This window comes from Liolophura sinensis, chromosome 13, assembly GCF_032854445.1.
Source record: "Liolophura sinensis isolate JHLJ2023 chromosome 13, CUHK_Ljap_v2, whole genome shotgun sequence".
In the NCBI taxonomy this organism is placed as follows: Eukaryota; Metazoa; Mollusca; class Polyplacophora; order Chitonida; family Chitonidae; genus Liolophura; species Liolophura sinensis.
In genome coordinates this window covers 16340728-16353273 of record NC_088307.1, presented here as the reverse complement: position 1 = coordinate 16353273, position 12546 = coordinate 16340728, and the positions used below count along the sequence as shown (strand labels likewise).

Sequence of the window (12546 nt, the reverse complement as noted above, 5' to 3'; positions counted from 1 at the left end):
TACGTGTACTCTGCGTTACCACTGTCATTTACGTTCATATTGACTCGATTATGCATAAGGCACTAAGTCCTAAATTTTGTAACTTATGGCAATTAATTCAACACGGAGCACTAACGACTGAACATTACCCTCGTATTATTTTGCTTTACATGTATGCAAATCCTGGACTCAATACATGTAGTATTTTTTAAGACACCACCCCCGACTTCTATCTTAACATTGCTTTTCCATGTTATTGACCAGTGACGCCGACGATATGCCGGGACATGACATACTTACGCCTGTATACTTTGTACAGGCGAGCCACAAATAAGATATTTTCGATTCAATAATTGTCTTCGTGTCATCTCAAATTCTGATGTCCCAATGAAGATACCATGATGAATAATAAAGGAGTGCTTCCATCATAAAAAAAATTATTTATTTGATTATTGTTTCATGCCATGCATAAACCTACTCAAGAATTTCCCGCTTACACGACGGCGGGCAGTGGAGGGGATCAATTAATATAAAATAAAATCATTTTTTGGAGCGAGATATGCGTATTATATACCAGATATACTTGTGTTACCTGTCACACTTATCATTTTGAAAAAAATTTACGCTGAGAGATCGCTTTATAAGAGCTATACGCCAAAAAATTGGAAGTGTCCGGAGTAAACCATTGGCTAACCGTGCCACATGTGTCATTCGTCTCATGACAGAGAGGCAATTGGTCTCCAGGGAACTTCAGGCAAGGCCACTCGAGAGAGCGCCGTCGACAGCCAGCAATGCCCTGAGAGCAATGCTTTGAGAGCAATGCCACGGGAGCAATGCCATGAGAGCAATGCCCTGAGAGCAATGGAAGGTGGAGAACTTCGAGAATCTGGAAATATTGCTTTCTCGAGAATGGCTTTGAATCTAAACGTCAAGACCGACATTTGTATACTACTTGTAAACCGTAAAGGGGCGTTCTAAGTCTAATAACAATACTCATTTCCAAAACGACGTGAAACACTAAACATTAAAAAAGTAATTTGAAATAATTATTTTATTTGAACAGAACTTCACCGCTTACTCAAGAGTAGGCTATTTCCCTTAATCGATGGCTGTTCTGTTCCCTTCATTTAATGCCAATAACCATATGTTTATTGGGTTCATAATAGCTCGTTTTAACACCAATAATAATGTGTAACATTTGACACATGGCTTTGTTAAGTTATGCGTGGTACACAAACTGACAACCTTTTAGCGTGCACATTTCACCTAAACCAGCAGTGTGTGATTTCGGAATTTTTGAAAAATTACTTCTAGTAATTAACTTCTATTATACTTCTACTAGTATAATGCATTGCCTCTTGACTACTGCAGTCTTATTGGAATCAAAATACATTCATACAGAGGTATCCATGGCTGCTAACTCTCCCAGCTTGTCACACAAGACTTGCGGAAGAACAGGCTGTGATATCAAGTGAACTGATACACCACTGGACCCAGTCAACAGACTAATCGCTGGAACGAAGGGACTTGATACATTAAGGTGCTTCATGGTACCAAAAACCTGATTCCTGCAGCAGTCTATAAAGATCATTATCTTACTGTAAGTATCCAAATAAACACCAAATCTTTCTATTCGTTCACAGGCCTTCCATGTATCCTCGTGCGTATTCACCTGGGTGGCCTTGCAGTAGGGAAGCCAAGTGTACTTGTCATTTACACACTTCAGTCCAATGGCGTTCGTAACATACTTATACTTGTCGCTTGGCTCCTCCAGACGGTGTTGATTACCGACGCCTAGAACACACTCCCATTTCCCAATACTCCCATAAGGGACATCAATCTCCCAGTAAAATCTCCCCTCTTTCAGGAGCCCATCTGTCACTGCCCCAAAAGTGAAAGATTTTCTTTTTCCCAGAGGACTGGCCGTGGTAATCATCAGTCCATCTTCCTGGATCTTCAGTTCTTGACAGCTCGTCTTTTCAAACCTCAATGAGGGCGCTGTGAGAAACACACACAGTATAAAATACCATCCCAACACTCCACAGTTACATTACTACTTTTAAAAATGTTACATTTGCCTTTATACAGTTTTCACAAATATCCATCTCTTTATTCATTTTTGCAGTCTATGTGCATATAACTAATTACAAGATATACTCTGTGGAAATGCTTGCGTGTCAAAGAGTAAAATTAACTTCATGAAAATAAACTTATAGGTTAAATTTTTTACTATGACTGTTGTGGCTAATTTAATTTAATAAGAAGCTAAATTGTGGGATTCCCAAAAACAAAATTTTGAGTCATAAATTTATTTATTTATTTATTTGATTGGTGTTTTACGCCGTACTCAAGAATATTTCACTTATACGACGACGGCCAGCATTATGGTGGGTGGAAACCGGGCAAAGCCCGGGGGAAACCCACGACCATCCGCAGGTTGCTGGCAGACCTTCCCACTTACCGCCGGAGAGGAAGCCAGCATGAGCTGGACTTGAACTCACAGCGACCGCATTGGTGAGAGGCTCCTGGGTCATTACACTGCGCTAGCGCGCTAACCGATTGAGCCACGGAGGCCCCCCACGAGTCATCAAAGTATTCAGTCTGCTTTAAGCGAATCTGAGGTGTAGCGAGTTTAGGCTGGCCATCTAGTGATCGCACATTTTTTTGGCTCTACCCAAAACAGTTGCGACCGCTGGAAACTGTAAATGATCGTCTGCTACACACCGAGATCAACTGTGAGCATTGTTCTCACAGCAGGAGTATATATGTTGCAATATGCTCGCAAAAGACTCGCTTCATGTGAGACCCGAAGCCAACATTTCAGTGAAAACATGCAAAGCCTGTTACAGCACTTACTTGACACAATTATTTTACTCAATTGATTATCAAACAGCCCAGGAACAACTATACATTTGGTGTTTGCAGGGTAACGTTGCATGGAAATATGGCATCTTTTGTTGTCTGCTGTTAGCTTGTTTAGGACATCACTGTAGGCTGAGATACTCGTCTGTACTCTGCAGCAATAACACGAATGAAGACCAACAGTCAGTGAATATACATTGTAACTTCTGACCATACATGTAGTAGGACCTCTTGACTCTAAATTGAAAGCACCAATGCGGTCGCTGTGAGTTCAAGTCCAGCTCATGCTGGCTTCCCCTCCGGCCATAAGTGGGAAGGTCCTGCAGCAACCTGCGGATGGTTGTGGATTTCCTCTGGGCTCTGCCCGGTTTCCTCCCACCATAATGCTGACCACCGTTGTATATATGAAATAATTTTGAGGATGGCGTAAAACACCAATCAAATAACGAATGCATTGGTGGTCTAAATGTCAAGACAGAGGCTAACATTGGCTGTATGTACTGAAGCCAAGACAGAGGCTAACACTGACTGTATGTACTGAAGCCAAGACAGAGCCTAACACTGGCTGCACATAATGAAGTCAAGACAGGGACTATGACACTATATGTAGCTATATGTACTGAAGCCGATCTGAAGCCAACACAGACCAACACCAGCTATAGCCAATGCAGGGGCTATATACCTGTATAACATGAATATATACTGAAACCATGACAGAGGCTAACACTAACTACACCTATATGTACTGAAGCCAAGACAGCGGCTATAACACAAGTTATATGTAAGCCTACTGAAGCCAAGACAGGGACTATGATACAAGCTATATGTAATGAGGCCAATATAAGGACTAACACTAGCTACATGTAAAAAATGAAGCCAAGACAGGGGCCATAACATAATCTAGATGTTGGCACACACTGAAGCCAAAAGTAAGGGACTATAATATAAGCCAGATGTATACTGAAGCCAACACACGTACTATAATATAAGCTTGATGTATATGTACTGAAGCTGAGATAACGAGCTATATGTACTGACGCAAATGAAGACAAGAGAGAGGCCAACACTCACTGTAATACTTAAGCCAAGACACTACAATCTACTTCTTTTAGAGAGTTGCCTATATTCAGCTGTCTGTAAAATCAGTCACACTCGCTACCAAAATTGCCTTCAGTCGGTTACAACGCAACACAAGCTTTACATATTGACATTTTGACGTCCATATTATTACAATGAAAATGCGGTTGGAATACTTTTTCTAATTCATAATGGTAAAATCCATTAACTTAGTTTTGACACCAAGAACTCACTGCCTTTGACAACGTCATTTTTCAACAGCAAGTTGCATGCTGGACAATGGCCGTGGAGAGTAATTTGTTTTACAATGGCTGCATCAAGAAGCAGTTAGAACAAACTCCACGCAGTGACTCAGCCAACACCAAGGTCTCTGCGAATAGACTACATGGCTTCCATCTTTAAATCCACACTGCTGTGAGATCATATACTACAAGAAATAAAATAAAATTAATTTATTAAGGTTATATCATACTTAAACGTATAAACATTTTCAAATATAGCAGTGTCAGTAATAGGACTTACAGGTAAGTCGATAACAGTTTAGGTAGCTGATGTCGTCCTCCGTAAAAACATGTTGAACACTGCCTAACAAAACCAGCATGCCACTGTTTTTTTAATAATTATGACGTCACCCAAGGCAATGGGTTCTTCCCATCAAAACCGAGCTTATGAACTTTACCATGATGAATTAGAAAAAGTGTTCTAACTTCATTTTCCTTGCAACAATATAGACTTCGACCATATCCATGAGTAGAGCTTGCGTTGTTACGTGTCACTGACTAAAGGCAATTTTGGTAGCAAGCATGACTGATTTTACAGAGCTGACTAAAGGCGACTCACTAAAAGAAATAGACTATAGCTACTAACTATATGATGATGTGCAAGATGAAAAGAAAATTAAAACGTTATGGAAGATGTTACAAAAACTGAAAGAAAGCAGAAAGAAACGAAGAGTCTGAATTAAAACGTCTTTCATCAGGAGCTACATTTGAATATTGAACACAGAATGTGATACTTGCAGGTCAACGGTCCAAGTCCTCCTATCAACAAATATCTAGTGGATCGTCATGACCATGATGTGTACAGTCAAGTGGATCGTCATGACCATGACATGCACGTCTAGTGGATCATCATTACCATGATGTGTACAGTCAAGTGGATCGTCATGACCATGATGTGTACAGTCAAGTGGATCATCATGACCATGATGTGTACAGTCAAGTGGATCGTCATGACCATGATGTGTACAGTCAAGTGGATCATCATGACCATGATGTGTACAGTCAAGTGGATCATCATTACCATGATGTGTACAGTCAAGTGGATCATCATGACCATGATGTGTACAGTCAAGTGGGCCATGATGTGTATAGTCAAGTGTCCAACACTTCCTCGTGTATTTATTTATTTGATTGGTGTTTTACGCCGTACTCAAGAATATTTCACTCATGCGACGGCGGCCAGAATTATGGCGGGAGAAAACCGGGCAGAGCCCAGGGGGAAACCCACGACCATCAGCAGGCTGCTGCAGACCTTCCCACATACGGACGGAGAGGAAGCCAGCATCAGCTGCTTCCTAGTGTAAGTTCACAGGATCTGTAATTACACTTTCTCCTTTCACGAACATACAAGTTTGGTGTATAAATATACATGTTTGGTACATAAACATACACGTTTGGTATACACACTAAATTCAAAACACTTTACATGTACATGCACATGCACAATAGCTGAGAATGCAAGATTTTCATACTTACACCGATTTGCAATGTCCAGAATCCTGTGTCAATAAAAACACAGCTGTATCACCACAGATGATTAGTCATTTCTGAGAAATTAGAACAACAGTACTAATGGAACTCTACTGCACGAAATCAGATCTTACTGAAATCACAAATTAATATTGTTTAATTGCTCAAATGTCATCTGGTGGTGGTGGGGGGGGGGGGGGTAATGACCAGGCTTGTTCTCTCACCTTGACCACGCCAAGGTGAGAGGAGCAGATTTATGACATTTGAAGACATGTGACATTTGCCAAATTTATTATAAAACTAAACTTAAAGGATAGTTGAATAGTTATCCTGAAACTAAAATTATATTGAAATCAATTACTGTATTTCAGCTAACTTAAGTTTAGCTCTTTTAAGGGACACTTTTGGTCATCATTCTGACCAGGCTCACTGTCATCCCCCTCACAGATCTTTTCATTTAGTTGAGCCGCTAAAGATGTTTTTGTAAAGTTTGATCGATTCTTTTTTATCAGAAAACCTTACATGTAAGTGTCAGCACGAAAAGTGTAATTTTAAGACTGTCATGTTCTTCTGAAAGATTTGGTGAAATAAAATACATGCATGTGGATGCCCACATTTTTTTTTTCATTTTGGGGCCCAATTACCCCTCTATTCTACATACCCACATATTTTCTGTCAATGGTTGGAAATTTTGGGAAATGGCTTCAGTGGTGAATGTGTCATGTCACTGCTGATATTTGCCCAAGCACTGGTTTACTTAACAGGAACAAAGAAATCCCAAAAATTAAACTTGAGAACTTTCTTCTACTTTCATATAATTTGATTTATTTATTTATTTATTTCATTGGTGTTTTTTGCCGTACTCAAGAAAATTTCACTTATACGACGGCGGTCAGCATTAGGGTGGGAGGAAACTGGGCAGAGCCCGGGTTAAACCCACAGACCTTCCCACCTATGGCCAGAGAGGAAGCCAGCATGAGGCTGGACTTGAACTCACAATGACCGCATTGGTGAGAGGCTCCTGGGTCATTATGCTGCCCTAACGGGCTAACCAACTGAGCCACAGAGGCCCCCATATAATTTGACACGTCTGTTATTGCATACAATGGTGGAACCATTTAATACTATAGAATAAGAATTTCACGAGTAATTCAACAGTGGTAATTAAAGAGCTACTCCAGTGTCAAGACCTGTATGTCAGCTTTAAATATAAGAATCGAGATGGTCTGAATCCATTTTACTAAATCTTAAAAAAATTGCATCATATTAAAACCGTAGTTGGCAATTTCGGAGAATAATACTGAAACAAGTTTTCTGACTTTTCCAACTTTGCCTGATGTGATGTCATGTAGAACACTTGGCTTCACCCATCTATAGCTAAATATGATGTCATGCTTTCATCAAATGTGCATGACATCATTCCAGCTTAACTGCCTTACTCGATTTGTCATCTGATTTGTCATCACATTATCATATATTATCATGTTACATCTAGAAAATTTTGTGGAAAATGCCGAAGATTTTGTTTTTGAGGACTTTTCATTTAAGGCCCTAGAGGGGTGAAATATAGTTACTCATCGTAAATCTTTTTGAACAGTGGGGTTAGCTCTTTTCCCTTGGGTATCCTTTCTCTTGGAACTGAAGTAGCACTTTAAGGTCCAGTCAATAAGGGAGTGAGTGAGTGTGTTTAGTACTATGTCCTTATCTTGCCAACATGCCAATGCAAGAGTGAGTGAGTGAGGGAGTGCTTGAGGTTTAACGTCGTACTCAACAATTTTTCAGTCATATGACGACGAAGAAATCCTTAGTACATAATGTGCCTCCTTGTTGCAGGACGGACTTTCACCACTCTTTTATCTAGTGCTGCTTCACTGAGACGACTTATCGAAAGCAAGTAAGTTGCCCACCCGAGCCATTATACTGATAAGGGTCAACCAGTCATTGCACTATCCCCTTCATGCTTAAGGCCAAGCATGAAGGTACAACTTTCTCTTTTAAAGTCTTAGGTGTGACTCGACCCAGGATTGATCCTGTATCTACTGCTCCTGAAGCCAACGCTCTACCAACTGTGCTATCCGGACCGGTACCAATGCAAGAGAATTCACACACAAAGGTGCCAAAATTCCTTCAATGCTCTCATTGTTGCATTAAACCATCATCATACTATCATCCAACATCAATCAGACAGTATCTACTGATATCATACAGCATCTCCTGATATCATACTGTATCTCCTGATATCATAGAGTATCTCCTGATATTAATCAGTCCAATAGATTAAAATGTAATGAGATAAATTAAATATAGCTGTCTAGTCTGCTCGATGATGATGGAAACTTTGAGGACTTGAGTATCACAGAGCAAATATAAACTTAACAAAAACATACAGTATCTTCTGATATCATACAGTATCTCCTGATATTAATCATTCCGATAGCTGTAATGAGCTAAATTAAATACAGCTGTCTAGTCTGCTCCATGATGACGGAAACTTTGAGGACTTGAGTATCACAGAGCAAATATAAAACAAAACAAAGAGAAAACACTCAGTCCATTGTTAATTAATTCTTAGTTTCTTGTGACCCTGCTTTATGAAATAGAAACACTCATTACGATTAAATTTTGTTTTAAAATGGTAATCCTTCATTATATAATAACCATTTTGCCTGAAACATTATATCCAAGAGGTTTCAAGAAACTAACAATTGACGAATATAGTGGTCTTTAAGGTAACAATCAATCCCTACCCGAACAAATACAGCCTTTGGAGTTGACAAAATCTGAGTTGCCCTGGCAACCAGTGTTTTCCCTTCCTCAATTTTGATTTGAAGATGTTTGGTGCCTTCATCACATACACTGAACCACTTGCTGTGTCGCTCTTCTACATCCTTCACTTCTTTCCGCTTCCAAGATTCCAAAGCTTCCAGGCCTCTGTTGTATGCTCTATCAACCTCACCCAAGTGACAGTCCTGATTGGCCTGCAATATAAAAGGAATTTCATCAACAGAAGTGTTCATTTATTCACCTGGTTTGGTTTGGCTTTTATATTGCAATTGAGCTTACCTCATATTTACAAGCAAAGATGAATCTGCCTAAACGAATGTAAGCCTTTGGGGGGAAAGTTTACATCAGATAATCTGTTCTCCAACAAGAACCTTTTAGAAACTTTCTAGTCTTGCAACCTGGTTATCAATACCCCTTCTTGTTCTCCTACATCCATCAAGAGCCTTTTAGAAACTTTCTAGTCATGCAACCTGGATATTAATACCCCTTCTTGTTTTCCTACATCCATCAAGAACCTTCTAGAAACTCTATGGCCATGCAACCTGGTTATCAATACCCCTTCTTGTTCTCCTACATCCATCAAGAACCTTCTAGAAACTCTCTAGTCATGCAACCTGGTCATCAATACCCCTTCTTGTTCTCCTACATCAATCAAGAACCTTCTAGAAACTCTATGGCCCTGCAACCTGGATATTAATACCCCTTCTTGTTCTCCTACATCCATCAAGAACCTTCTAGAAACTGTCTAGTCATGCAACCTGGTCATCAATACCCCTTCTTGTTCTCCTACATCAATCAAGAACCTTCTAGAAACTGTCTAGTCATGCAACCTGGTCATCAGTACCCCTTCTTGTTCTCCTACATCCATCAAGAACCTTCTAGAAACTCTCTAGTCATGCAACCTGGTTATCAATACCCCCTCTTGTTCTCCTACAAGTACAAGTAGATAGGGCTGTAGCTGTACATTAAAGTTTTCTTGATTACAAGAAAGTCCCCATATAAAGCGAGCTTTGTGTGGGGATTTAAATTTTCATACCATACATAAATTAATCTTCAATCAATGGATGAATACAAACCTGAACATCATGCCTCAATGTCACAGTTTCTGCTACACATTTTTCCAGCTTAGTGATAAGATCTTCAAAGACTGCTGATTTCTCCTGGAAGGGTGCCTATGTGTGGAAAAAAAGTTTTTTTAAAACTAAGTGAAATATGTACATGTACATTTACATAATGACATTTTTTTTTTTGCCTTTGAGAAGAAAACTGTTTGCAAACTTGTGTAGATTCCCTTACAAACCTCACATGTAAAGAGGATAAATAACAAACTCCAGTGCTTCCTGCGATCTAGTTTCAGGGCTTTTTTTGTTTTTCCAAAGTGTTTTATTCATACATTCATTTCATGTCTTTATATAGTAAAATGTAATGACCCAGAAGCCTCTCACCAATGCGGTCGCTGTGAGTTCAAGTCCAGCTCATGCTGGCTTCCTCTCCGGCCGTAAGTGGGAAGGTCTGCCAGCAACCCACCATAATGCTGGCCGCCATCGTATAAGTGAAATATTCTTGAGTACGGCGTAAAACACCAATCAAATAAATAAATAAATTATATAGTAAAAACTGAAACATGTTAAAACCGAAAATTTACCAGGAAATCCAATGTATAGGTTTAGTTACAGATGAGAGAAAAGTAACAATCAAAAATTACACTGTAAGTACAAATATAAAATTATGGCGTGAAAGTGATATAACCTTAAGTCAGTTTTGAAGTTATGAGTCATAAGGTTCTGATTATAACAGTTTTGAAGTTATGAGTCATATTTCTGATTATGACAGTTTTGAAGTTATGAGTCATAAGGTTCTGATTATAACAGTTTTGAAGTTTTGAGTCATATTTCTGATTATGACAGTTTTGAAGTTATGAGTCATATTTCTGATCATGACAGTTTTGAAGTTATGAGTCATAAGGTTCTGATTATAATTTCAACTCATATTTGGTAGAAACGCTATCAAAGAGCGCGTCTGTGGGAGGCACATGAATGCAAAACCGCAGCCCAATACATGAAGAACAAAAGTCATGAATTTGGCAATTTACATTAATTAATATGCATACATGCATGCAGAACATAAGTGCTGGAACACCCCCTTGTGTCACTGTGTGTTACATGCATGTAAAACTTAAGCTCAATACATGCAGTACTTTTTAATATATCCCTCCCTTCCCAACCCCCCAACACTTTTCTTTTACATTGAATCTAACTTGCAATACACAAATATATAAAGTCAGGAATTTTATAATTCAGAGTAATAAACAAAGAAAATCAACAATAAAACATCCTTCTTATGTTATTGCGTAAAACCTAAGCTCAATGCACTATTTCTTAAGACACCACCACTAACATGTTTAACATTGTTTTTCCTGTTTTTGGAAGTGTGTGCTTGTGGTGTGACATAAGCTTTTAATAGAGCTATTAATAAATAAATAGTTTTAGGCAATCTTATAATCTTCTACTTACTACCAGTGTTTGAAATGCTGATTCAATGTCACTCATTTGATGGTTATTGTGATATCTCAGACAGTCAATACAGATGAGATGTTGACATGTCAAGCAGAACATAGACAACAACAACGGATGCTTATCACAGGTAAGCCGTGCTTCACAGCTAGTAGACTCAGGTCTCTCGGCCATCAAAGAGGCAGCAACTGTCTTCACAGGTAAGGACTCATTAGCTTGCCCTCGATTAAGATACTCCGACACAGATATCATGGAATGTCGTTTCAGTGGGCCTTTCATAGGGTGCATGACAGGCAAACACTGGTCACAATATAAGACAACACAGGTAGCACAAAATTGGACTGCTGGTAACTTTTCGTCATCACACATAGAACACAGAGGGGCAGTCATGTGACCCGTTGATGTACAGGTATCAGTCTGCTCAGCACGTCCCACATTTATCGCCATTTCAGAGTTGACGGGTAAGCCTGCCACACCTCTCTTCCCTAAATTTGTAACTATGCGGCACACAGGGCATAAAATTGTCACTTGAACGTCTGTCTCACTGGTTGGAGAATTAATGCCACTGTCATTTCTAGCAGACATTGATTTGTCAGCAAACATCTGTAAGCACTCACGGCAGAAGTTATGCTTGCAAGGTAGAGCCACTGGATCACGGAAAACATCCACACATATTGCACATCTCAGGTTCTCCATGACAACTACAACAGTGATTATGATAGTAAATCAAACACAAGCTGTGATCTTAGTCTAATAAACAGTCAATAGAAATGGTAAAGTTTTTCTTTTCAGCAAGGCATTCAAGAACAAAAAACTGTCACGGCAGCTTGACAATACATTAGCCAGTCCATGCATATACAGCCAATATGAGTTGGGCATGAACTCAAAGTGACCGCATTGGTGAGTGGTTCCTGGGTTCCTGACCATGAAGGCCCCCCGTCATGCATCCATATTGATATATTTGAGAATTAGTAGGCCTATATGCTTTCACCAAACCAAACGCATTTCAAAAAGTTGATCGGATTTATTTCTGCATAAGCAACAGAATCTATTTTGACCCAACAGTCTCGGTTATAAACCTTATATATTTATTTATTTATTTGTTTTGATTGGTGGTTTAAGCTGTTATTACGCCATCAGTATATGTATGGTGAGAGGAAACGCGGTAGCGAAGACATGCAGGTGGCTGCCACGACGTATGATGAACCTCATTTAACATTTTTAAGTTACACAGTAGGCCTACAGTGTTTCTTAAAAAAACAAGTTAATTGTGATAGAACAACCCGCTACAGCTACTGAGCCCTGCTGTGATCATAGAAAGTTACCCCCAACCTAACGTGTTGTTGTTGTACATGTAACTTCTATCTGTACCGGTACCTGAAATTTTGAACGTTCATGTGTAACTTATTACGATGACACAATACTGTTTAACTTACTGATCTTGCACTGCTGATTATCAACTCTAATACATACCTTGTCAGTACTCCATACATTCAGCATTAGATCTCTTACACATATATATGTTGGAAGCGCCGCCCTCTAATTGAAAATGAAAGTAGGCCGAAAAAATCTTTCCCATG

The 12546-nt window shown here is 39.3% G+C and overlaps 1 protein-coding gene and 1 long non-coding RNA gene across 2 annotated transcripts; both read right to left on the bottom strand.

Annotated features, from left to right (window-relative positions):
* Positions 1-1086: 1086 nt before the first annotated feature.
* Positions 1087-5725, bottom strand: LOC135480796 (uncharacterized). The gene is made up of 3 exons (XR_010445964.1): positions 5676-5725; positions 2836-2993; positions 1087-1977 (listed from the first exon to the last, which is right to left on the bottom strand). It is a non-coding gene; the product is annotated as an uncharacterized LOC135480796 (long non-coding RNA).
* A 2634-nt stretch (positions 5726-8359) lies between these two features.
* LOC135480919 (uncharacterized) lies at positions 8360-12546 on the bottom strand. Its single transcript, XM_064760850.1, has 3 exons — positions 12440-12546; positions 9530-9625; positions 8360-8647 (listed from the first exon to the last, which is right to left on the bottom strand). Exons 1-3 carry the CDS (start codon positions 12464-12466, stop codon positions 8360-8362), a joined length of 411 nt encoding a protein of 136 aa, XP_064616920.1. The 5' UTR covers positions 12467-12546.